The 27357-nt window shown below is 44.9% G+C and overlaps 1 protein-coding gene across 1 annotated transcript in view; it reads right to left on the bottom strand.

Moving 5' to 3' along the window:
• The window catches only part of ARFGEF2 (ARF guanine nucleotide exchange factor 2), an 89786-nt gene that overhangs the window by 24329 nt on the left and 38100 nt on the right, over positions 1 to 27357 (bottom strand). Inside the window, exons 10-25 of the mRNA XM_045771561.2 lie at positions 26917 to 27151; positions 26155 to 26254; positions 25293 to 25432; positions 22625 to 22733; positions 21775 to 21958; positions 19748 to 19859; positions 19022 to 19227; positions 16181 to 16265; positions 15907 to 16078; positions 15148 to 15299; positions 13906 to 14034; positions 12699 to 12857; positions 9499 to 9646; positions 8032 to 8131; positions 4778 to 4818; positions 4504 to 4673 (exon numbers count right to left, since the gene is read on the bottom strand). Of these exons, the coding sequence (XP_045627517.1) occupies positions 4504 to 4673; positions 4778 to 4818; positions 8032 to 8131; positions 9499 to 9646; positions 12699 to 12857; positions 13906 to 14034; positions 15148 to 15299; positions 15907 to 16078; positions 16181 to 16265; positions 19022 to 19227; positions 19748 to 19859; positions 21775 to 21958; positions 22625 to 22733; positions 25293 to 25432; positions 26155 to 26254; positions 26917 to 27151 (2242 nt within the window). The remainder of the gene's footprint in view (positions 1 to 4503; positions 4674 to 4777; positions 4819 to 8031; positions 8132 to 9498; positions 9647 to 12698; positions 12858 to 13905; positions 14035 to 15147; positions 15300 to 15906; positions 16079 to 16180; positions 16266 to 19021; positions 19228 to 19747; positions 19860 to 21774; positions 21959 to 22624; positions 22734 to 25292; positions 25433 to 26154; positions 26255 to 26916; positions 27152 to 27357) is intronic.

Below are 27357 nucleotides of genomic sequence, written 5' to 3' on the forward strand. Positions count from 1 at the left end.
CAGGGCTCTACCCCAGGTCCCTGGGACCACGACCTGAGCCGAAGACAGACGCTTTAATAACTGGGCCACCCAGGCGCCCCTCTGTAAAGCCTTTTCATACTTGCCCACATCTGTCGCCTGAAGCAGATGATTATAATTATCATCAGCCTCAAAAAATTCAGCACAAATATTGAGGCTTTTCAATTTCCTTAAAATTGTACTTGTCTATAGTTTACCTACTTTTAGAGTCTGGAGTTATGAGTATATATTTGGTTGGTGCTTCTCATATTTTTCCCTCAAGAAGAATCCCTCAAACAGAGCAAGGGAATGTTTCTCACCAGAACCCCTGCCAAGGGATCTGGGGCATCTTGCAGCAGCCTGCTCCAAGCAGGAAACTTCACTGGCACGTGGTCTGACCTGAAAAGGTTTTATTTTTAACAGAAGTAATGTTGCAATATCACTTGTAATAAAGAAAAATTGGAACATCAATAGGAAACGGTTACGTAATGGTATGTTCACAGACATGGAGTAACATTCGGCAGTTAAAAAGAAATACATTCAGCCTTTAAAACAAAAAGAAGATTCTGTCACATGCTTCAACATGGATGAACCTTGAGGACATGATCCCAAGAGAAAGAGACCAGTCACAAAAGGACAAGGGGGCGCTTGGGTGGCGCAGTTGTTAGGTGTCTGCCTTAGGCTCAGGGCGTGATCCCGGCGTTCTGGGATCGAGACCCACATCAGGCTCCTCCGCTAAGAGCCTGCTTCTTCCTCTCCCACTCCCCCCGCTTGTGTACCCTCTCTCGCTGGCTGTCTCTGTCAAATAAATAAATAAAATCTTTAAAAACAAACAAAAAAAACCAAAAGGACAAATACTGGGACGCCTGGGTGGCTCAGTTGATTAAGCATCTGCCTTCGGCTCAGGTCATGATCCTAGGGTCCTGGGATTGAGTCCCCCATCAGGATCCTTGCTCTGCAAGGAAGCTGCTTCTCCTTCTGCCTGCCGCTGCCCCTGCCTGTGCTCCTTCCCTCCCTCTCTGACAAATAAATATTAAAAAAAAACAAAAACAAAAGGACAAATACTGCACGATTCCAGTTGCATGAGGCAGCTAGAGTAGTCAAATTTGTAGAGACAGAAAGCAGAATGGTGGTTACCAGGGACTCGGGGAAGGGGCAGGGCAGAGGAAGGAATGGGAAGCTAGTATTCAATGGGTCTGGAGTTTCAGTTTTGCAAGATGAAGAAAGAGCTCTGCAGATCTGTTACACAAAATGTGAATGTACTTAACAGTAGCAAACTGTACATTTATAAATGGTTAAAATGACAAATTTTTATATGTATTTTACCACAATTTAAAAAAGAACAAATTCATACATACTAATATCAGAGTTAAATATTTAAGATTCCTTGCTAAGTGGAGGAAGCACTTAGTGTAATAGTAATTATGTTTTTTTATCAAAAAAGCAAAAGAAACCAAGACAATATTATCTGTATCTCTAGGAGTATATACACATACACGTGCAGAGAAAAATGTCTGGGAAGATAGATAACAAACTGGTAATAATTAGTTTTGGGGAGGGTTCAATAGGGGAGTGGTGATGGTCAAACGTGGCTTCAGCTGTAATTTTTTTTTAAGGTGTTTATGTAACATTCATTAAATTAAATACTAATAAAAAGAATATTCTTCTCCTAAACATCAGGATTCAGGAAATCCTGCAGCAGGAATACACGCCATACCTATGGTGCAACTTTGCACAGCCCGGGACACACATGTGTCCTACTTTAGAAGAGAAACACGGGACTGTTCCCAAGACTGCCGGAATGCCAAGAGCTAAGTTACAGCCGTACTCAGCCATCCGTTTCTTCAAACCTACAAGATTCTTATGTGCTCCAGTTCCCAAGGGGAAGCAGAACATCTTCCTGAGGTGGTACAACAAATGAAGAGCCCCAGAGGGAGCAACTGAGTTGTCCACAACTTTGTGCTTAATGGCTCTGATGAGTGGAACAGACATTGGTAATGAAGGTGACAGCCATGAAATGTCTCATTACTATCTGTCAGCCTACATCCCAAGCTGCCCGTAAGTGGCCCACAGATAACCGAGAACTGACACCTGAAGAGTCTTGACAACAGAACTGCAGGTGGGAAGTTACTTGTACAAACGATGTTCTCTCCTGAAGAAGTCCCACTGGACATGAGGTCTAGACTCTGAGAAGCTGGGAAAGGTTTACCAAGACACTTTTGGATTATTACCTCTGAGAGAAAAAAGGATGCTTTGGCTGCTAGTGGACAGATTTCATGGAATCAGTGAGAAGCGTTGGCTCCAGCTTAGTGGTCACCAGCTTGGACAAGAATACAAGGTGAGGTACAGTAATGATAATGGTCCGCATTCCCTTTCTCAAGCAATTTCACACTAATTAAGTCAGCTGGTCCACTAAGAAGTTATTTACTCAGAAGAGTGAGAAAGCTGGTTGCTGAGCTAGCTGGTCACTGTAGATGACAGCGCTAGCATCCACCAGTCACTCAACAAACAGCTGCTCTGGGTCCTGTGCCGGCTCATGGCTGTGTCCTTCCTGAGGGTTCAGATGAAAGGTCACCTGCTTCTTTTTATAAGTTTCTTCCATTCAATGGAGAGAGCACAGTTCTCTTTTGGATAAACTGTTTTTTACTCATAGTACTTTTATGCATCTGTATTACAACTCCTCATTCTCCAGGAGTAAGAAAAATGCTTTGAAACCAGGGAGTATGCTTTGGTAGGAAACAGTGCTATTCAGCTGTTAGCTTTCCTGTAAGAAGTTAATGGCATCACAGATGCACACACACGCACACACAAATACACAATACACACACAGTCTGATTTTTAAAACTTTGTTTGAGTGTGTGCCAATATGTAGGCGATGAAGCCCCTAGCGGAGAGAGAAGAGTGTAGTCTGGTTTTCTCTCAGTAGTTGTCAGTTTCATAACACACCAATCTCTAACTTGTTCCTGATGGAAAAATAAATGTTCGTTTGCTAGGGGCACCTGGGTGGCTGAGTTGGCTGAGCGCCGACTATTGATTTTGGCTTAGGTCATGATCTCAGGGTTGTGGGATGGAGCCCCGTGTCAGGCTCTGTGCTCAGCAGGGAGTCCACTTGAGATTCTCTCCCTCTGCCCTTCCCCCAGCTGGCGTGCGTGCGTTCTCTCTCAAATAAGTAAATAAATTAAAAAAATAAAATAAATGTTAGTTTTCTCAACAAAGGTTTCTGAAGAGTGGTGGCAACGAAAGCCAGCCTATAAGAAGCAGTGACATTAACAGTGAAACTATATGGAACATAGCTTAACCTTCGGTCGTTCAGAAGACATTAGACGGGGGCGCCTGGGTGGCACAGCGGTTGCCTTCAGCTTAGGGCGTGATCCCAGCGGTGGGATCGAGCCCCACATCAGGCTCCTCTGCTATGAGCCTGCTTCTTCCTCTCCCACTCCCCCTGCTTGTGTTCCCTCTCTCGCTGGCTGTCTCTATCTCTGTCAAATAAATAAATAAAATCTTAAAAAAAAAAAAAAAAAGAAGACATTAGACGATTTTGCCATGCATTCAAACACCACTGTTTGTCCAGTGACCATAGTGATGTTTGTGTTGTTAGCCTATGGATATGGATATTAAAGTATTTTTAATGCCACTAAGATTTTAATTTCATATTCCATGAGTTCTAGCAGTATGTAAATATGCTCCACAAGGGAAATGAATTATAAGTATCCTCTGCTTCTCGCAATGTCACACTGCACCGCTTTGCTTTTCTTCTCAAAGATTTATTCATATGCTTGGGGGGGAGGGGGAAGGGGAAAAGGGAGAGAGAGTGCCAAGGTGACTCCTCACTGAGCGCAGAGCCTGATGTGGGACTTGACCCCACCACCCCGAGATCATGACCTGAGCTGAAACCAAGAGTTGGACACCTAACCGACTGTGCCACCCAGGCGCCCCATGCACCACTTTGCTTTTATGAAAGACCTACCTTAGTATCTATTTTCACTAACCAAAAAAAAATCCAAAGAGGATTTTTGCTTTTATTAAAAAAAAAAAAAAAAAAAGGTGAAAAGTGAAAGTGACACTTAGCATTCGTTTTGCCGCGAGCTGTTATAGAGGCAGCACGCACCCCAGCGGCAAGACAAGTGCTGCCAAGCCCCTTCCCCACGAACTCCACTCAGCATCTCAGCATTAAGCCACCAGAGCTTTGAACTGTGTCAGTGAACATCTGGGCTTTATCTCAGTTCTGTGCACTGCGAGCAAGATGCGTCCTAAGGTATCAGAAAAGCCTAAGAGAGGTTATTTTTGGGGTGTGGCAATGCTCACAATTTTTTCATATAAATTAGTGGTTACTGCCTCTCTGCTTTACACCATTTCGGCTTATAAAAGGTTTCATAGCAACATTCTACTTCTGGATAGCAGAAAAATCTGTATAAGTACCTAAACTCTCAATTGCTTCTTCTTTGAATATAGTTGCCTGCCTTTTTCTTGACACTGATGGAGTGGTTTTTGAATTTGGAGAGTTACCTTATTGAAGTGATCTCCAATCACATGCCATATTCGGGACCACTGCAGCCGGATCCGATTCATGTTGTAGTACGATATCTCCACAATCTTCTGCAAGCTGAACATGCGGGGGTGGTGCGGGGAAGCCAGCTCGTCCATGGACACGGCGCACAGCCAGCGGACAAAGTCAACTACAGGCCAGACCCAACGACACACGCGAGGCTTCGTTAGTAATGGCCAGACAGGCACAACATGAGGATTCTATAGTTGTCACACGTGAGTGACAAATACATACCTATAGCATTGCCATCCAGTCTGGTAGATCCAGTAAAAATTCTAGGAAGATAATTCCAGACACAGTAAAATAAACGTTAGATTTGGAAGCTGCGTTTCAATTTCAAACACTGAAGAAAAGTCAAAAATGAAGCATTTCAGGTCTGGTACCTCCACTAAAATAAATGATTGAGGCATCAGAGGTACAAAACTGGTCAATGAACCCAGAGCATAAATGCCTATAATGGTAGAAAGAAAAAGCGACACATCAAAAGGAGGAAGGGAGCGTAAAACATAACAGCACGTGGTGTCACAACAGTGGGAGTGGGGGAGTGAGGACCTCCAACAAGCTACTCCTCCGTAAGACAAACAAACAAAAAACTACCCAAACCAGCTCTTTCAGGACTGAACTCCGGAAATTAGCAAAGGCTGGTAAAATGTTTATTCAAGAAAAATGGCTCAATCTTGGTATAGACAGAGACTATTACGGTGTTTTAGGTTGGCCTATTTCCATTACTGTCTTCCCCGTTCCACAGGAATGTTGAAAACCAACAGCTTTGAAGTCGCAGTAACTGTGAAACCAGCAACCTAGCTCCATATGAAAGAACAGAACAGTCCTGAAATTCCCCCCAGAACACCAGTCTCAGAACTGACATTACATGACCTGCCTGGCAGTACCCTGAAAACCCCCATTTCCAGGATTTGTCTTTGACTCAGACCTCATTTGGTGCAGCCCTGTCCCTGGGGCTTTTGTTAAAAGCAATCTGTACTAACGACCTGAGGTGGCAGTCACAGCTGGGGAAAAACAAGGACCTGGCCAAAAACCTAAAAGGAAAAGCTGGGAATGAGACATCCACGGGAGGCTCTATTTTATTTTATTTTTTTAAAGAGTTTATTTATTTACTTCAAAAAAGAGAAGAGGGAGAGAGCGCACAGAGGGAGGGAGAAGCAGACTCCCTGCTGAGCAGAGAGCCTGATGTGGGACTTGACCCAAGGGCCATGAGATCATGACCTGAGCCGAAGGCAGACACTTAACCGACTATGCCACCCAGCTGCCCCAACCACAGGAGGCTTTAAAACGCTCCACCATAGGCCTGGTGTAAACTTCTATGGCAACAGCACAGAGGAGAGGGCAGAGAATGGAGCTATATAGGAGCCAAGATGTTTCACACCACACAAATTAAGTGGACAGTAATTCAGAGTCGAATGTTAAAAGTTAAGATGTTATTAATCATGATCCCCAAGGCAATCAGTAAGAAAAACACTGAAAAATTACAGTAAAAGAAACAAGGAAAGTAAAATGATACACTAGAAAATTTCTTAACACCTAAGAAGGCACTGATAATGAAGGAATGGGGGAACAAAAACGACATAACACATATTTATAAAAAGAGAAAAAGAGCAGATCTAAATTTCACCCATCAACAATTAAATTATAATTAAATGTAAATAGATAAAACACTTTCATCCAAAAGAAGAGATTAGGGGAATGGACTAAAATAAACATGATCCAACCATCTGCTGTCTGAAGTGACTCACTTTATTTTTACTTCTTTTATTTTACTATTATTGTTTTTTTAAAGTAAGCCCTATGCCCAACGTGGGGCTTGAACTCATAACTCTGAGAGAAGAGTCGCATGCTCTACAACTGAGCCAGCCAGCTGCCCCAGAGAGACTCGCTTTAGATTAGAAGACACAAACAGGTTGAAAGTAAAAGAATAAAAAAGACATAGCATATGAAAAAGCAACCAGAAGAGAAATGGAATGGCTGCACCAATATAAGACAAGAGATTGAAAAAATCATTACTAGAGACAAAGAACATTTTATAATATAAAAGGTTTAATCTGTCAAGAAAACATAAAAACATATATGCATCTAACAACAAGGCCCCCAAATCATAAGGCAGAACAGATAAAACTGAAAGGTAGAAATGGACAACTCAACACTGCCCAGGATCAGCATATCTATATAGACAGAATGAAGATTAGTGGCTATCGGGACTGGCAGGGGAGGCAATGGGGAGTGACTGATAATGATAAGCACAGGCTGATGGAAATGCGATGAAATTCGATAGCGGAATAGCTTCTCGGCCTTCTGGCTAAGACCAAATGTGAAATTTAATAGTGGTGATGACCACACAAGTCTGAATATACTAAAACCCACTGAATTGTATACAGACATTTTAAAGATTATTTATTTGAGAAAGCATGCGTGAGCAGAGGGAGGGGCAGAAGGTGAGGTAGAGGGAAAGAATCTCAAGCAGACTCCCTGCAGAGTGTGATCTCATGACCCTGAGATCATGACCTGAGCTAAAATCAAGAGTGGGACACTTAACTGACTGAGTCACGCAGGTGCCTCCTGAATTCTACATTTTAAAAGAATAAGTCTTATGGTATGTGAATTATATCTCAATTAAAAAAAATGTAATGGTGCACAAAATGATGCTGGGAAGACTACTATTGTCCATGATCCGGCTAAGGCAGAGAAACAGAGAAGAAATAAGTGTGGTTAATGGAAGAATAAACACTTTGAACTTTTAGCCTAAACCTACTGAAAAATGTGAGGAAAACCCATCAAAACTATGTTACAGACAGTATCTCCGTTGGAGAGAAGCAGGGAAGCATCAGGAACAAGGTAATCAACATACCTTGTTAAAGAGTTTAAACTACTAAGAGGATTGTTCTGAGAACAATACAAATTATGCCCCAAATTCTATACTGCTATCATCTCAACACTGTATTTAATACTATGGGACAGGTCATTAACCACATGAACAGCAGTGTACATGACTATTCAAGGGTACTTTTCAGGAGTTTGTTCATTTTAGAAAATTCATATTTTAAATACTGCTATCTAATGAATGTCTTCGAGTAAGAATACCTATATTTCTCATGGATGTTTAATTTCAAGTAAACAGGTATCATGGAAAGGTTCTAAGAAAAAAGAAATGCAAACTATGTGGCCACCTCTCACTCATAGATAGGCTTTATATCTTAAACCCTTCTTGAAATTTTTAAACAAGTAATTTCTGCTAAGGAAACGAGGTAATCTAAAACATCAGCACAAGCAAAAACTCTTGTTTTTAAAAAGGTCACGAATTCAAACGAACATGAAGGTTATTAGTAGCTGTGGATCGCATGTGCTACTTCTTAGTTCGAGCGATCTAGAGGTCACAACACTTACAAGAGTCAAAAAGATTAGGAATCCATTAGTATACACAGAGGATGTGCCAAGGTACTGGACAGTCCAGCTTCACTGCAGAACAAAATCATTACCTGTCTACAGCTACAACCACACTCTGTGAGCTGGTCTCACCAACCGATTCCTGGAAGCTGGCCATCTGTCTTTTATCCACTCCACCACTCACCAAATTACCTGAAACACAACGCGCAAAATCAACATTGCTTCTAAAACAGTCGAGTATTTAGAACAAAGCATTCTGTGGCATCAATACGCAGAGACAAGTCACATAAGAGAATGGTTTGCAGGCAAAACAAAACAAAAACACCCTCAACTGATGACAGAATAAAATTAAACGTAGGTTTTGGCATTCGGCGTTTAAAATCCGTTCTTGGGGCGCCTGGGTGGCGCAGTCGTTAAAGCGTCTGCCTTCGGCTCAGGGCGTGATCCTGGCCATCCGGGATCGAGTCCCACATCAGGCTCTTCCGCTGTGAGCCTGCTTCTTCCTCTCCCACTCCCCCTGCTGTGTTCCCTCTCTCTCTGGCTGTCTCTCTGTCACATAAATAAATAAAATCTTTAAAAAAAAAAAAAATAAAAATAAAATCCGTTCTTATTCTTAAAACACAAGCTCCCTTGCTTGTACCAACCACCTTCCTTTCTTAAGTCTTTCACATTTTTATAGTATTGAATGCCTACATTTAGGAGAACGAATACAAAGTTAAGCAGCACTAACTTAGAGCTCCTGGAAGACGGTACGGCTTATACCTCTCAACGTCCGGCGTGCTTTCCCAGATTTCTCTCCAGCCATCCCTGCGTGTGCCCTAGAAGCGGGTGCTATTACAGCCTCCCCCTTCCATACACTCTGTGCTTTTAACTGTACCCTGTCCTATTCCGATCAGTGTACGTGGGACCTAGGAGCCTGCCCTCTGCCCTGAGACAGCCTGGGTTTGAAACCTGCCCCTGCTATTTCTTGCTGTGTGGTCTCGCTAGAGTCACTTCACCCCAGCGTCACCTTCCTCATTTATGGGATGAGGATGGTAACAGTGCCAATCTCACTGTATTGTTAAGAGAATTAAATGAGTTAAAATGCATAAACCGAGTTTTTAGAATGTGGTCCAGCACATTTGTTTGCCTTATTTACTGTTAGATACCGACGGAAGCCTCTCGATTCAATGAGAAACCATTCTACTTTCAGGAGAATGAACGTGGAAGAGATGTTGAATCTACTTTTCAAAATCGAGAGATACACATACCCATTCTTCTAATACTAGGTACTAAAGCTGTAGCCTTTCTAAAGCCAATGGCTTCTACCCCCAATACACTAGTATGCATAGAAAGAAAAGTAATGCACCCTGCTGATTTTGATAAAATAGGCATTTACTCAACAGTTTAATCACAGATAAGAGAGCCAAAGCAGCACTTCCACTTCCATTAATAGACATACTGTCAGCGGGCACACAAGGAAGAGCTGGTTTACGTGACAGTCCTGCTGAGACAAGAGGCGTTTCATTCTGGTTAACTTGTGACTCCATGACGGCCAGCCGTGGGGCCTGGTGTCTTACCAAGGCCAAGGCCCATGAACTCTTCTCCCGCCAACGTGTGGCTCTTCAGGCTCCCTTCTCTTTCACGCCCAGATCCAGACAGGTAGCGGGTTTTCACACCGGTTCCTATCAGCTGAGCGAGCTCCAGCTGGCTGATGCATTTCAAGATCTAATGAAAAGAAGGTGTGAAGAAGTGAGTTTCCATTTCCGGCCTGAAAAGGTCACTGCAGTCTTAGTCATTCGAGAGCTCTTTGAAATACACAGCTTTTCAGGTGAGAATGAAATCTGAGGGTCTTAGGGTGGTTTTCCTAGTCCTGGTGAGGCAACCCACTGACTACACACCTGGAAGACAGACATCACTATTTTTTTTTTTTCCAAACTGTTAAAAGTAAAAGAGAAAATGACCAAAAGAAAAGGTGGTACAAGGGGCGCCTGGGTGGCACAGCGGTTAAGCGTCTGCCTTCGGCTCAGGGCGTGATCCCGGCGTTCTGGGATCGAGCCCCACGTCAGGCTCTCCCGCTATGAGCCTGCTTCTTCCTCTCCCACTCCCCCTGCTTGTGTTCCCTCTCTCACTGGCTGTCTCTATCTCTGTCGAATAAATAAATAAAATCTTTAAAAAAAAAAAAAAAAAAAAAAGAAAAGGTGGTACAAGGGAGTTATGCCATATAGATGTTTAATTATGCAAATGTGATAAGCACTCGAGAAAGAGAGAAAAAGCTCTTTGGAGCAGGGAATCCCACCCACCATACTATCCAGCAAGTGGGCCATCTGGGCTGACTTAGCCCCCCTCACCTCCTTTCTACTCTACCCCTCAGACACAAAACACTAGCCTCCCTGCTGCTCCGATAACTTGACATGTCTCGTCCTACCCCCAAAGCCTTTGTACTTGCTGCTCCTTATGCCTAGAACGCATTCCTTATGCTCTTCCCCACGGCTCACTCCCAGCTTAGATTCTCGGCTCAGACACGTGTCCCTCAGAGACCTCCCTTGACTGCCCTGAGACTGCACACCACCTTCTCTACCACCATCCCCTGGTCACACTTTTCTTCCCCTTAGCCTTTACCACTTTTTGGCATTATGCCATGTATTTGCTTGTCCTCTGCCTTAAGTACCCACAGGGCATTAATGCTGTCTTGTTCGCTGCTGAATCCCCAGCACCTAAAATAGCTGGTGATTATTATCCAGATAACTGAATGAATGAGAACATGCCCTGGAATGGGTGTGCAGTCGGAAAAAAGACTGCAGGTTCTGGCCCCACGGGGTGGTTCTGGGGTGGACAAGACCCACCTGCACGCAAGCCTTCTCTTGACTGGAGCTTATCTGAAGAAACCGAAATGGGTCTCGACTTCTACTGGAGGAAAAACTGGCTACCAGAAACTTATCGAGGGACAGCACAGAGTTCTCCGGGTAAACCCTTCCTCAGGGATTTTCATGGGAACTTCTAACTAAAGCTGAGTTTTGCCCTTCATGTTGACTTTATGATCCAATCTCAGAGTATGGAGTCCACTACACCACTGAGCACTGCTTGGTATTGTTACTTATAAACTTCCTGTTGACTGAGAAAGGTACTTAATTCTACCAGAAAGAGCCATCCCCTGATTGCTCCACATACAATGATACTACTAAATTATTATCAGTAAACTATTATTAACTCCCTCCCTTTTCCAGAAGCTGAGGAGGGCCAGAGTCTCAAGTATGTCAACAACTTGTGGCCGAGGACTTCTTGGCTCCAGCCTGATTTCTCAAGGTTTCTGACCATCAAATAGGTGGTGATTCATTTTAACATTCCCAGGTGCTGTTATATACCCGGCAACCAGGAGGAACCCCACGGAGATCAGCCTCCTACGTTAAAAAAAGTTCTAGGAGCGCCTGGGTGGCTCAGTCATTAAGCGTCTGCCTTCAGCTCAGGGCGTGATCCTGGAGTCCTGGGATTGAGCCCCACATTGGGCTCCCTGCTCCGCTGGGAGCCTGCTTCTTCCTCTCCTACTCCCCTGCTTGTGTTCCCTCTCTCGCTGGCTGTCTCTATCTCTGTCAAATAAATAAATAAAATCTTAAAAAAAAAAAAAAGTTCTATACGAAAAAGCAGCTACTTATTCACTACACATTGTGACTCCTCAGGAAACAGGAAATTACTTCTTAAAAACAAGACAAAGCAAAAACAACAACAAAACGGCTCCTGGCTGGCTTAGCTGGTGGAGAATGTGACTCTTGATCTTGGTATCCTGAGTTTGAGCCCCACCCTGGGCACAGAGATAAAGAACAAAAACCAAAACCAAAACCCAACCAACCAGCCCTCCCTACCCTCACCCCGTACAACTCCATCTTTTCTAATAAGGAAAACTCCAGCGTTGCGATGGAGAAAGGAAAGGCTGGGTGAAAGGGGACAAAGGTACATGCCATGATGAGCGGGGGGGGCTAACACATACTGAGCCCTCACCACCTGCCAAATGCAGTTCTGAGCCCTGCACAAGACCTCCCTTCACCTCATGGCAACCCCACGAAGGTGCGGCCTGGGGATGAAGGGACGTGCACGCCACACAGGTAGGCAGAGCTGCACACCTACACCAGACCCCGGCAGTCCAGCTCTGGGCCCTCCCCCTTAAGGACTTGACCCCGTGGGGGAGGAGGCAGCCATGTCCCCTCTAAGTGCCCACGGTCCCCGCCACTCTGCACACTCACCTCTACTCTTTCAGTTTTCTCCCTAAAGCAAGAAGCAATATGTGCGGACACCACATATTGCCAGCGAGAAATCAGGTAATGTAATTAAAGGGAAAAAAGCAGAAAAGAAATCGCCTGCATAATGCTATCACTCAGGATGTTAACACTTTTCTTTATCCTTTTCAGATACGATCAGGAGAGAGATCAGGCCCCCAGCGTTTTCTAAATCTACACACTGACACGCACGCCCAGGAGCACAAGGGCTTGGGGCAGTGGGCTCACTTGGAAGGAAAGCTGCTGCAGGAGCACTCCTGCGAACAGGAGCTGCTGGGGAGGGGTCGCTCCGTGCCGCGGCGCATCTGAACGCACCCACCACAGCCCCAGAAGCTTTCAGAGACGTGAGGTCATTTGTGGATAAAGGAAAGCCCAGAGTTAAATCGAGGCTTGACTCTAGTTCCAGAACTGGACTGACCAAAGAGAGAAGACGGACACTGAGTCAGAGGAGTGCTGGGAGTCCTCCTAACTAAGCAAAGGCATTTACCAGGCTTTCAAAGGAAACGCACCTCGTGCCAGGAATTCCCAAGGTAGTTGCCATCGGTGTGCGCCACTGTAATGAGTGTCTTTATGGTGTCGATGTTTTTCTGCTTCATTTCTGTAATACTGGAGCTGGCCGTCAGAAGGGAGAAGCGAGCAAGAGCCTGAACGTAGGCATCTCGCTCCAGCTGCAACGGAAGTTCAAGCAAGAGAGTGCGCTGAGATTCCACCCTTAGCGTGCCCATCTGCACGTCCACGGGACTGTGTGTGCACCGGGCTCCTGATACCTTCGGTACACACATCACCTAACAGGCTTCAGACACATCAATATGCCAGTTATTCCGTGCTGGCGTCCTCCTGCTACTGAACATCCCTGTGTGCCACATGGCCGAGAGCCGGCTCTCTCCTTTGCCACTGACCTCACACTTAAGTTCTATGTTCCGTTCCCTCTGGAGGGAGTAGGAGAGGAATCTGATGAATGCTAAGACTGCCACACACACTCTAGTTTCTGCAACAATCTTGCAAGGTAGGCCTATTTTCTCAGCTCTACAGAAGAGGAGACCAAGAGTGTCTTAGAGAGGAGTTAGCTGGGCAACGTCACGGGGCTGGAGAAGCAGCAGGGCTAGGTTCTGCAACCCAGACTGTCTGATGTCGAAGCCTGAGGTCTTCGTACAGAAGAAAATGTCTAACTGCAAAATACATGGGAATAGAAGATTTGAGTTTTTCAAAATAAATGGGGGCATCACTCACTTAGGAAGTGATGCATGGGGCTGACAGCCTCCTAATTTCCTAAGAGTTTGAGAATTGTATTTTGTTGAGTTGCTTGAATTTTTCTAGATTCAAAGGTTTACAGACATACTCATTTTGTAGTAAACTATTTCCCCCAGAGAAGACTTGGAAACGAAGGACATTATAATAAAAACTGAACTTAAAAGGAGGAGTAATATTTTAGCACTAGGGCAGGCAAATTAGGTAGATGGATAGGAAGTCTGTTTTGTCAAATCCAATCAAGTAGCTTAGACCCCACCTACTCACTAAAGAAGGTTACAATCCAAATCTCCAATTTTCCCCGAGACTGTCGTCAGCACAAGTCTGCAGGCTTCCTCTCTGCAGGCATGAGTAGGTAGCTTGAGATATTTTTGACTAATTGGAATTGTCTGATAGTTTCTAAGTTTTGCCAAATCTGAAAGAACACAGCCCACCAGCATCTCTGGAGCCTTGCTCACTTCCACCCACCTGCATTCCAAAGATGCAGGCAATCCGGATTGCACACCGGATGCCCTCCAAACACAGCGAGGCTACCTCCGTATCATCACAGTTCTGCAGCCCGATGCTGTAGGCTGCCAACAGTGGCGTCCACACCAGCTGGAAGGAAGCGAGGTTTCCATCATGTCTAGAGTTTCAGCATGGGAACAGCTTAGAGGCCACACTGTGAGTTATGAGCAGAGCCAGGATGCCAAGTTCACTGCTAGTTTGATTTCAATCTACTCTATTCACAATATAAAATGGTTCCTCCTCAACTGGGGTCAAAGGTATCACTACAGATATGCTCCTTACTAAATGCACAGTTCAAAAGGAAGGACGAGAAGTACGTGGCTAGCGCGCCACCACCACGTCTACCTGTGCTCGTGGCAGACATCGCTCATCACCTGGAGAGCCCGCTGCCTGCGCCGTCTATTCAGGGCACAAGAACCCTTCTCCGCACAGTGCAGCAGGCAGGCGGTGCCAATCAGAGGCTGGCACGCACAATAAAACCTACACGCAACTCATACTCTATGAGCTTAGTTTCTTGAAAGGTTCCTAATTCCTTTCGACTTTACTTTTCCTCCAATTTTCCTGTGAATTCCCTGGAAATAAAGGGTCACAAAAATCTAGAACTGATGAACTAACAGGATATTGACAGCTACTATAAAAACACCTTAGAGAAAAATTATGCGTTAGGTATATAAGGCATGTATCTTTTCTAGAATTTTAAAAACAGAGAGACTTCAGGATATTGTCTTTTACTTCCAACTAATTTCACCTGGTAAACTAACCCTGAGGCCATGGAGGTGAAAAGTCAAAATAAAATGGTCTCTTTTGTCTGAATAATTCTTTTTCTTTTCTTTTTTTTGCCTGAATAATTCTTAATTCATTCAGTCCCCCAGTACCCCCAATAGCAACCCTGTATTTATCCCCATTTTACAGATGATGAACACAGAGAGGGACTCAGTAAGCTGACCAAGGTCACAGAGCTACAAAGTGGCAAAGGCAGGATTCAAACCAGCCATTCTGACCAAGGAGCCCACACCTGTGGCCGGCGATGGCACATCCCCTGCATCATCAAAGGGCTTCTGGGAAGTACTCACTTGAGTTACTGTGCACCCAGACCTGGCCTTTCCTCTCGTCCACCTCTTCATTACAGAGTCACTGGTTAGCTTCTAGCTGGTCACCTGCAGAATCAGGCTGAGCCAGGGCCTGGCTTCTCAGGATACTCACTTTGAACATTGGCCGGACGTGGTCCAGGTGAGTGGCACTTGTGAACGGAGCCTTGGCATGGCTCACAGCCTCCATCAGAGCTTTGGCCGTTCTAGCCATTTGTTCCATCTCCAGGTTGTACAGGAGCCGTCTCTGTTTTTCACTAGCTACGCCTACAAAGAAATGAGAGTCTCACAGTAGCTGCTGACACCGTCTGAGCGCTTGCTATGGGCTAGGCACAGTTTTAAAAGATTTACAACGGTTAAGTCACAAATCCTCCTGAGCACCTCCACGAGTGTGCTCCGAATATTACCATTTTACTGAAGGGGGATATGAGGCACAGAGAGGCTCAGCACCTTGCCCAGGGACATCGGCCAGTACGTAGTGGAGGTGGGCCTTGACCCCGGCCGGTGTGGCTCTGCAGCCCGTGCTCTCAATCTCTACGCTCTGCGGAAGCCGAGAGTGTCACAGGCCTTCCCTCACAGAATTCTCAGCAAGGCTGGTACAATCACCGCTGGCGTTAAAGCAGTTTTAAGGAACATTGTGTGGGATAATTTAGCTTTCAGATTACTCATTTTAAATTCCTTCTTGTGGCTAATCACAAATCTAGCAAGAAGATGGGTATGAGAGAATCAACATAATCACAATAACTGATTTAAACACATTTACTATTCAGGTATCTAGACAGGCAAATTAAATTTATCATCAGGGAACTTAATCACGCAATCCAATACACTTGAAAATTAGAATTAATAGAAATAATTTGTCATTAGACCTTACTCTGCTTAGTAGATTTGGTTGCGATCGTATGCTCTTTTGTTTCTTTCATGGCAATTTTCTTGCCTTCTATTTCTTCATAGATGCTTGAGAGATATTCTTCCGGGAGATCTTTACTATCATTGATACCCCGATTCATTTTAATGTATTGTTCTTTTGTCATTTTATTTTTTACCTGAAATTACAAAAAATTAAAAGCCATTTAGAAAACATCCAATGGCCCAAATAAAACTCCTTATTTAGCTACTACAATATATAAATCATTAAAATATTTTACCTGAGGGCTGTGCAAGTCGGTGGTTAGCATGATAATTGAGTACGCTAGGACATACGCAGTGTCGGCACTAGCAAACAGGGTTTGCCTGGAAGAGAAGGTTTCAGATGTAAGAGCACACACAGAGAAGAGGCTAATGGAGACACGCTGCACTGAAAGCAGGCCGACTGTTTCAAGTGAGGCCAAACTAGTCATGCTTTTATCACCATCGAATAATAACTAATGACCTTGAGTGTAGAAACAGCTAATTAAGAAATTGTGTCAGGTTTTAGGTTTCTTTCAATAAAGCACTTTTATTTTTTTTTTTTAAGATTATTTATTTATTTATTTGACAAAGACAGCCAGCGAGAGAGGGAACACAAGCAGGGGGAGTGGGAGAGGAAGAAGCAGGCTCCTAGTGGAGGAGCCTGACGTGGGGCTCGATCCCAGAACGCTGGGATCACGCCCTGAGCCGAAGGCAGACGCTTAACGACTGCGCCACCCAGGCGCCCCTGAATAAAGCACTTTTAAGTCAAGTTTTAAAGAAGATTCTTAAGGTGCAGCCAGAACCCCGGATTAGGGTGTGGCAAGCGAGGCACCCAGAGCACAAAATGCAAGGAGACCCTCACTCTGAACATGACAGTGAGGCCCTCTTACAGTCTGCACCCTTGTGCCTCACCTGCCTCATGCTGGTCCTGTTCCTGACAGCATCTACTTTGTGCTAGGCACTGGGAAGCAAGAGGACGAAAACTGCTGTTCAGGGGCGCCTGACTGGCTCAGTCGGTAGGGCGTGTGACTCTTGATCTTGTGTTTGTAGGTTCAAGCCCCATGCTGGCAGCAGATATTAAAACAAAACAAAACAAAACAAACAAACTTAAAAAAAGAAAACTGCTGTTCAGCTATTAGTTACAGCTTACATTACCCACTGTAATACTGAATAGCAAAATTTGAAGAAAAATATTTATGTTGTTCTACACAACATGCCGGTGAAGTCTGACTTCTTTGCCTTAGACAAGAAAAGACAAAAAATGTGTGGATACACAGCCTCAAAATAGGTGAGGCTAAAGCTACAAAAACTGGTCTGTCCAAATCATCCCCAAAAGGAAAGGCAGAAACTCTGAAGAACCTAACAAAAGGTCTGTATTCTAAGATGAAACAATCTAACATGTTTAGCCATTAAGAGAAACAGACCAAGGTCCACACAGGAGATACGTTCAAAATAAGTAACATCTCTTCTGTCCTCAGGGCAAATTCTAACGTCCACTGGGTTAAAATGACCAGATGCTGCCTCTGTTGACCATGCATCTAATGGGAACAGCTTGCTGTGCACCTGGAGGATTAGAACCAATAAATATGAAAACCAAGTTGACCCGAGAGGCAAACTGTTATCAAAATGTCTCTACTGAACAATTTTCACGTCATGTTCACAGTATATTCGGACATTCTTCACTTTATGCCCAGGGGAAAGAGTGTGAGCTTTTGAGTTAGACAATCCATGTTCAATCCTGCTCTGCTACTTACTAGCTGATTAACTGGGGACAGGTTGCTCAATCTCCTAGAGCCTCAGTTTCCTCTCTAAAAAATGGAGACACTACTCCCACGCTTACCATTAATTAAATGAAATGTATGTAAAACCCATGGCATGGCTGACATACAGGAGACGTGTTTTTGTTTGTTTTTTGTTTTTAAAGATTTATTTTAGAGAGAAACAGAGCATGCACGTGTGCACGCATGAGGGAGGAGGGCCAGAGGGAGAAAGCCTTTTTTTTTTTTTTTAAAGATTTTATTTATTTGACAGAGAGAGACAGCGAGAGAAGGAACACAAGCAAGGGGAGTGTGAGAGGGAGAAGTAGGCTTCCCGCCGAGCAGGGAGCCCAATGCGGGGCTTGATCCCAGGACCCTGGGATCATGACCTGAGCCGAAGGCAGATGCTTAATGGCTGAGCTACCCAGGCACCCCCAGAGGGAGAAAGTTGTCTTCTGCTTTTTTTTTTTTTTTAAAGATTTTATTTATTTATTTGACAGAGAGAGACAGCCAGTGAGAGAGGGAACACAAGCAGGGGGAGTGGGAGAGAAAGAAGCAGGCTCCTAGCAGAGCAGTGAGCCCGATGCGGGGCTCGATCCCAGGATCCTAGAATCACACCCTTGGCCGAAGGCAGACGCTTAACGACTGAGCCACCCAGGCGCCCCCGAGAAAGTCTTAAGTAGACTTCCCACTGAGCCTAGAGGCCGACTCGGAACTCGATCTCATGACCCTGAGATCACGACGTGAGCTAAAACCAAGAGTCAGAGACTCGACCTATTGTGCCACCCATGTGCCCCAGGAGATGTTTAATAAAGGTTAGCTCTCTTTTTAATTTCCACTTCCTAGAGAAACATGAACTGCCTACCAAAAGAAGACCGAAGATGAAATCGTGTACTTAGGCGGGTTTTATTAGTTATGCAGCCACTTTTAATAACCTGCCCATCAGTATGTAATCAAAGAAAAGACAAAATTCCTTGCGATCCACCCCATATGTTAAATCAGGGAGCTATTCTTAATTAGGAAAGAGGTGCCCAAGGGCCTCTTCTCAACTCATAAAATTACTCTTATCAAAACAGCATGGGCTTTAGCTGTGTGAACGTGGGCAAGTTACTTAGCCTCTCTGGTCCTCTATCTCCTTGTCTGCAGAAAGGGGACAGAAACAAAAGCTGTGAGGTCTTATCTGAGATATTCCCTCAGCACAGTATCTGGCACATCGTAACAGAAACTTTGGTTGTTTGGCACAAATTTAGAAAGATTAAACTCAACTCCCAACCAAACTAAGATCAGTGTTCTGAGGCAGGCAAAAAGATGACATGGAAGGGACTTCAACACAGCACTCACCCCTGGTTGCACTCTATGTATCTTGCAGCAAATTTCTCCATTAATCGATCAATCTTCTGGGCTTCCCCAGGTAGACGGAAACCTTCTAGAAACGTCCGCAGGGCTGAGACAAATTCCTTTTCGCAGAAGTCAAGTTGGTCCACGTAGGCATACATCACTTCCTTGTTGAACCTTGTGCTGTCTCCCAGAAAATCACCTACTTGGGTCTGAAACATACACACCCACTCACATCTAGAAACTGTCATATGTGAACCCACAGTAAAACACAATTCAGGGAGAGTGGTGGGGGGGGGGGCAGAATGCCCTGCTCTCAACACCCAGAACAGGCTGGCCTGCTAGAAAAGCTAGGCGACTCCAAGCCTGCCTGCTGCCTACCCACCCACCCATTCCAGGCTCAGTCTATCCTGTCTCAGACAGAACAGGAGGAGGAGGCACAAGAGACTTAAAGATGAAAGAATGATGGGACACACTCAGGGGGGAGGTTAGCTGCAGACAGGCAGCCAGAAGTTTCTAGCAGCCAAGGGACACTTCAGGTTCTGACACTGTTCCACCAAGTACACAACTACCTCTTGGGAGCTTTTTGCAACACTGGCCAAAGGAATAAGTAGGACTGCTATAAACAGGGGTGTGGACAATAGCCACTGCACTCAGGGTCCGCCACGCTCTAGGTTCAAGCTGATGAAACCCGATAAAACCTACACTCAAGCGTCCAACCCCCAGTCTTACAGAATCAAGGCGCTCCTCCTGGTGCAGGAATTGGGCAATGTCTTCAACTGATGTTCCCAGCATGCCCTGCTCCTGGAGAAACTGGATGCCTCTCTTGGGTTTCTTGTTGAAACTGTTTCAAGAAGAGACAAGACATGGGTTACTTATTTCAAAATCTAGAGGATAAAAAAAGCTGGCATCTGAGGCATGAACAGTCATTGCCTATCAGCTCAGGAAGGTCCTGTGAGTCCTGAGCCTTCTCTGAATTCACCTTTAATTTCTGACCTAGCTACAGCAGAGTCTGATGGCTGTCATCCAACATCTGTTCTCCTCCTCTCCAACAGTAAGAAAGCCCTAGATGTTTAGCTAGGCACACAACCACCTGGAATAAAAACTACATTTTCCTGCCTCCCTTAAAGTACGGCCACGTGATAAAGTTCTGGCCTGTGATATATGAGCAGAAATGGTGTGGGTACTTCTATAGGAAGGATCCTTAAACAAAACTGGCTTGGCTGGGAGGTATATTCTTTTTGCACTTTCCCCTTTATTCCCTAGTATATGTGTGATGGCTGGTGCTCTAGCAGTCACCTTGAACCATGAGGGAACACTGAAGGGGAAAACTGTGTTAAGCATCCAACTCTTGATTTCGGTTCAGGTCACGATCTCAGGGTTGTGAGATCAAGCCCCATGTCAGGCTCTGCGCTGGGTGTGGAGCCTGCTTAAAATTCTCTCTCCCCCTCTGCCCTCCCCACCTAAAAAAAAAAAAGAAAAAAATGATGGTGAAGAGAAAGAGTAAAAGAGCCTGGATCTCTGATGTCCATGAGAGCCAATATAACAGCCCTAGGCTGTCCACGTTGGGATTTCCTTTAACGGTGCTTAAGTACGGCTTCTGTCTCCTGTTAAAGGCAGGCACACTTCACTATGGCTAAATTCAGTGTGCTATTTACCAGGCCCTGCACTGGAGAATGTTATGTGCTGGGGCAAGAGCCGCGCAGGAAGGACACAGATCAGATGCGAGCGAGAGCAGTCTGCAGACAGGCGGCTACAGAAGACTCCCTTGAGGAAGAGAGGTTTCGTCAGACCTGAGGGAGGAAAAAGACCCAGGAGTATTCCAAGCAGAGGGCACAACGGTGAGAAGAGTTCAAGGTGTTTAAGGGACTGAAGTGCACCGTGTGACTTGGGTACTGGCAGGAGATGAGGTCAGTGGCGGTGGGGACGGGATCAGGCTTTGATGAAGAGAGGGAAACCTGGAATGATTTTAGGCGGGGAAGTAATAAGACCAGATTTAAGTTTTTAAAAGAGTAGCTGCTGTGGGGAGAACAGACTGGGGGCGATACAGGGCCAGGGAGAGTGGAAATGAGATCAACACTTCACTTAGTAAGTATTATAACATCAACTTTTAAACCAAACTGAATTTACTAACTTAATCATTCAAAAGTTGGACAGGATAGGAGACTGAGTTTATGTATTTGTGTGTGTGAGAGACTGGAAAGAAACACATTAAGATGTACCAATGCTTGTACTAATGATGGTGCGCTTATGAGAGAATGTCATTTTTCAAAGATACACGGCTGAGGTATTACGGTGGGTGCAAATTACTTTCAAATGGTTCAGAAAAAAATATACATAGATAACGCTAACAAGGCAAGAGTTATTTCTTCCGTATGTTGGAACTATTCAAAAGATATAGTTGGAAAATTGCTACCAATGGTGATTTCCTTTAGATAATAATTTTGTGACTGATTAAACATTCTTGCTTCATGCTTTTATTTTCTAAATTGGTTTAATTTCTTGCATTAGATAAAATAAAAATTAAAAGACCAGGCATCGACTACACAAAGCTATTAAATTTCAATCTCAATCTGCCTCCCCCTCTTCTACTCTCTCACTCACTCACTCTGCCTGGCTCAGTCAGGCTTGGCTGCGAGTGCCAGCACTGGCCTTTGTAACAGGCATTCCCCTAGTGCAGTCAGTCCCCAGGTTCCCAGAGAACACGTGGCTTTGTCAGAGGCCCCAAGAGATTCAGCCAGAGTAGCAGCCATACTCACAGCTCGATGCCGTGTTCGATAATTTCCTTTTGTTGCTTGATGACCTCAAACTGCTCCGGATCATCCTGGACAGCCATCTGGGTCCCCGAGGACACTGTGGACTCCATGGATGTCACACTGCTCCGTCTTGCCATGTCAAGGCCTTTCCCATCCCCCAGTTCCTGATCTGTGGGCCTCTCCTGACCTGCAACGACATAAAAGCAAAGGAAACCAAATCAACACACGGGATACAGACACACCTGAGCTCAGGTCTGGCTCTGTAGTTCCCTTTCCCAGAGCTGTAACAATGACGTTTCTACCCTAAGAGTCGTAAGCATGAAACTTTGATATCGCTCACGTACTTTACTTAAAAATTTATTTTTGTGGAACCTGATGAGCTAATTTCAAAATTCACATAAAAGAACAGAAGTACAAAAACTGTCAAGACACTTGAAGAACAACGAATAGGAAGACCTATCCTAACAGGTATCAAACTCACTCAAGAACTCAAGGCATCTGAAAAGTATGGTATTGGTGCAAGAACAGACAAATCCATAGAATGGAACAGAAAATTCAGAAACAGACTTACACGGGGAAATCTGGTGAATCATAAAGGTGGTGCTTCAAGGTGGTGAGGGGAGGAGAGACGACTAAAAAAATCAGAACAACTGTCTCTCCATTTGGGAAAATGACATCAGAGCGTAACTCACACTATTCCCCCCCACCCCCAATTCCAGATGGATTAAAAAGCAGAAGCTTTAAGGTAGTCAGCAAACTAAAGCGTTTTGCTAGTTCTAAGAAAGCGACACAAGGACGACTTTCCCAACAGCCGTGATGGGAATGGAGGTGGTGATGCAGCAAGCCTTCTCACCGAGGCTGGTCTGGTGGTTGGGATTCACATACAAGTCTTTGCTCCACTCCACCATGCACTTGAGAATGGACACGAGGCACTCCAAACCTTTCTTCCTCAGACTGAGCTCCTGAAGGACAGAAGGGACATGGCACAGAGATTTAACAGATAAACTGAGTGCAGACATCTATGGGACTCTTAGGGAATTCTGTGAGAATACGAGATAATCACTTGATATTCAGTGCTATTGAGCACAGAACCCAAGGAAAAGTTAACAGGTGATTAAGTATTAAGAGTTCATTGCAAAAACCCTGAAAATCTCTAAAGCTGTTCATTACAAACACCCTAGTAGAAAAATAGTAGGAGATGTGTGCTTTCCTAAAAGGAACAGTGTTATCTGGATTTTTTTCTTTTTAAGTAAACTCTATGCCCAACACGGGACTTGAACTCATGACCACCACATCAAGAGTTGCATGTTTTACCTACTGAGCCAGCCGGGTGCCCCAAGTGTTATCTGGATTTTTAAAAGGAAGTTATTTCATTGCTTGTGTAATTTGAAAAACACTTAAGACACTTTCCTTTTTAACAAACCAATAGGGTTGGGGTGCCTGGGTGGCTCAGGTGGTTAAGTGTCCGCCTTCGGCTCAGGTCATGATCCCAGGGTCACTGAGCCCCGCATTGCGCTCCCTGCTCAGCAGACAGCCTGTTTCTCCCTCTCCTGATCCCCTTGCTTTGTGCTCACTCTCTCTTTTTCTGTCAAATAAATAAACAAAACCTTTAAAAATAAATAAATAAACCAATAGGGTTGTGGTGCCTGGGTGCTTCAGTTGGTTAAGCATCCGATGCTTGGTTTCGGCTCAGGTCATGATCTCGGGGTCATGAGACTGAGCCCCACATCAGGCTCAGCACTTAGTACAGAGTCTGCTTGGGATTCTCCCTCCCATTCTCCCTCCCCCTCTATTCCTTCCCTCCCCTCGCACACATGCACACATGCACGCTCTCTCAAATACATAAAATCTTGGGAAAAAATTGCTTAAAATACATAAAAATTAAAAATCAACAGGGTCTTAACCAGTGACCTCCCCCCCCCCCGCCAAAAAGAGAAAGAACTGTACATCATGCAACAAATGAGTGGTTCTGTACACATTCTTACCCTCTTTTTTTTTTCTTTTTTTTAAAGATTTTATTTATTTGACAGAGAGAGAGACAGCCCGCGAGAGAAGGAACACGAGCAGGGGGAGTGGGAGAGGAAGAAGCAGGCTCCCAGTGGAGCAGGGAGCCCAATGTGGGGCTTGATCCCAGAACGCTGGGATCACGCCCTGAGCCAAAGGCAGACGCTTAACGACTGAGCCACCCAGGCGCCCCCATCCTTACTCTTCAAACACTCACAAATGCGTTCCATTTTAAGGCTTGCCCTATAAATAAATAAAAATACTAATTTTTTAAAAAGTAGCGTTTCTTAAATAATTGTATGTGAATCACAGACAACCCAAATATATGCAAATATTTTCTACTCAAAACAGTACCTAAGGAGGCACAGATCTCTCTGTGAGTCTAATGACAGCGATGGACCTTCTAGGGAAAATGCCCTTACACCAAAATTCTACACGATTCCAGGCAGCTCACAGACCTTCTGACCAGTTCGTTCAGAGACCTTAGCTTAAAATCCTCTTCTCTGTGTGGGCCCTCCAATGAGGCAATTGGATAAGACACAATTTCCTTTGCCCTACTGGAGCCTAGGATCCTGTTTTCATATAAGCTTTGGAAAGGTGACTGAGAGTGAACTGACTTCCTACAGGTCTCGGCTCAAATGTCACCTTCTCAGAGAAACTACCTTTGTGACCCCATTAAAAATGACAGCACCCTCATTTCCAGCACCCCCTTATCCCTGCTTTAGTCTTTTCTGCAGCTTACTTCTCCACTGTTGGCTTGTAAATGTGACCACAGCAGTTGTGCACATTCACGCGCACTGCGTTTTGTTCCCCTGCTGAATCCCAGCACCAGGGACAGTGCTGGCCTGGCACACCGCGGTGCTCAATAAATGTTTACTGAGATGAACGCACTTTATTATTTTTTTCAAATAAAAATGGGTCCTTAAAAATAAAAATCCACGCTGGCCATGGAGCCTAATACAGGGTTTGAACTCACAACCCCAAGATCAAGACCTGAGCTGAGAGATCAACAGTCAGACACCTAACCAACTGAGCCACCCAGACACCCTGAAACAATGCACCTTAAATATAAATGGGGGGGGGCACCTGGGTGGCTCAGTCGGTTAAGCGGCTGCCTTCTGCTCAGGTCATAATCCCAGGGTCTTGGGATGGAGCCCTGTGTCAGGCTCCCATGCTCTGCAGGGAGTCTGCCCCTCCCTCTCTCTCTGACCCTTTCCCCCCCAGCTCATGCTCTCGCTGCACTCTCTTGGAGATGGATAAATTAAAAAATCTTTAAAAATACATATATAGGGGCGCCTGGGTGGCACAGCGGTTAAGCGTCTGCCTTTGGCTCAGGGCGTGATCCCGGCGTTATGGGATCGAGTCCCACATCGGGCTCCTCTGCTGGGAGGCTGCTTCTTCCTCTCCCACTCCCCCCTGCTGTGTTCCCTCTCTCGCTGTCTGTCACATAAATAAATAAAATCTTTAAAAAAATAAATAAAAATACATATATAAATGGGTGTTTTCAGTGTTTTTACCTGTAGAGGTGTCATTCCCAGCTCATGTCCACTTCTTCCCTGAGCGATTTTGGATAAATCATTCACGAGGCGCTCAAAAATGTTAGCGGCATTTAAATCACAGTCGTAGTTGACATAAATATCTACAACACACTGGGCGTCTTGAAAAATAACAAAGAGATATGAGAAATTCTGATACAACAGACACAGCAGTTACGTTTTTTTATTCAATGAGATTCCTTTTTCAAAAATGCTTCCCACTGAATCACTGACTCAGATAGCCAAGCCTCCCTCAGGAAACGTGTGTCAGATGTACCAGAAGTCGGGGGAGGCCCTCTTCTGAGGCCTGCCCCAGCACTAACTGGAATCTTGAGCAGCTCACCTCTCCAAGGCTCACTTCCCTCATAAGAATGGGATAACGATTGCCCGATCCACCTCTCAAGGCTGTTGTCACGTATGGAATTCTATTTGATGACAGACGAGTGGGAGGCTTGGTTGACAGCCACACAATTGTACGGTGATAAGGCAAAACCGAACCGACCTTAGCATCCAACCAAGGGTTGGCAGCGCCAATACCTTGGACTCTGTGACTAACAAAGTGTTCGGTTTGTAGGTGGATTTTGCAGGATTAGGAGGCTTCCCAGGATGTGGGACTTTCTGTGTGGAGACCACAAAGTGCAGGGCAAACCAGACTGAGCTGGTCATCCTCTAAGGGAGAAGTGGAGCCGGACTAGAGGTTAGGTTAGCATTAGCCTTTAAGGTGAGGCTTTCCAAGTGCTGTATTAAAACTCTAAAAGCAGGAGGTAAACAAAGGTCTCAATCTGGATTTTGGAAAAGTATTTCTGGGTAAGTCAACGGATGAGCACCCGCAGAGTAAAAATACCTGCACAGATCCTTGTCAGAGTCTGAATGACCATCCACCTGTGCTCAAAAGAACTTGTTGATGTTTCTAATATGTTCAGGAAAATCTCTTTGAAAAACACCTACATGACATGAAGACAGAGGGGGACACCAATTAATACCATTTAAATTAGGGCTCAAAACCCCCAAAGGCTTTAGGGAACAGGCAGCTCTGACGAGTGAGGTAGCCTGGAGAGAAGTAAGAGAGCAGTGTGCACACACACACTGCTGAGGCGCGTCGGAGGCCTGGCCTCCCGTGGGAATGGCTAGCCGGGCGGGACCACTGCGACCTGGAGGACGGAGGCCCCCCTAGAGGAGCACATGCTCCTCAGCAACCAGCGAGAGCTGAGCCTAGTGTTACAATCCCGAGAGAAACCAGAAATCTGGATTTTCATGTAAAATGAAAGGAAAATGACTTCTCAATTTGCCAACTAATTCAGGTTATCTCAAATAATTTAGAGGCTAAACAATGATGTTTAGAGGACTGAGCCCAGCACATGGGCCACTCGATTTAAACTTTTGGTTAAAATGAAGGCATGCAAGATTTGGGGGCAGGAACTTTTAGGAAAAGGTATTCTCTCATTCATTCAAAAAAGTTCTTCTCTGGGGTGTCAGCAAGTAGACCATGTAAGTCTAGTTAACTCTTTGTGTAGAAGCATTATACAAAAAAAAAAAAAAAAAGAAACAACAAAAAACCAAAACAAAACAAAAAGAACCCCCACAAAAATCATTTTGGACCCCATACCTCTATTTGCATTTTCAAGTGCATTTTGAAGTTTGACAGAAGAGTAAGAAAAATGGCAAGAGAGAGCTCGAAGACATCAGGCACTGAAGAGACACCGTTTTTGGACAACGCCACACAGAGATACTGCTTGATTGCGTTGACGAACATCTCATGAGTCCTGAAGACGGGGCCGGCGTTCTGCAGCACGGACAGGAGCAGCTGCAGGGAAACCACCTTGGAACGCAGCTCGTGGGATCTGGCACAGGAAGGGAAGGACGGGGACAGCGCTAAAAGATTCGATTTTAAATGGTGTGTTTCTTGAGAAGCCCTCGCTCCTCTACCAGCGAGCAGAATTTTCTGAGAGCCAATGAGTTAAGAATTGGCACCTAGATGCCAAGAGCCAGAGGGCAGATGGCATGAGGTGGGTCCTTCTGGGACCTGCAGGCCCATGAGGACAAGAGC

The sequence above is a fragment of the Ursus americanus genome, chromosome 22 (genome assembly GCF_024610735.1).
Source record: "Ursus americanus isolate L20-20 chromosome 22, mUrsAme1.1.p, whole genome shotgun sequence".
NCBI lineage: Eukaryota > Metazoa > Chordata > Mammalia > Carnivora > Ursidae > Ursus > Ursus americanus.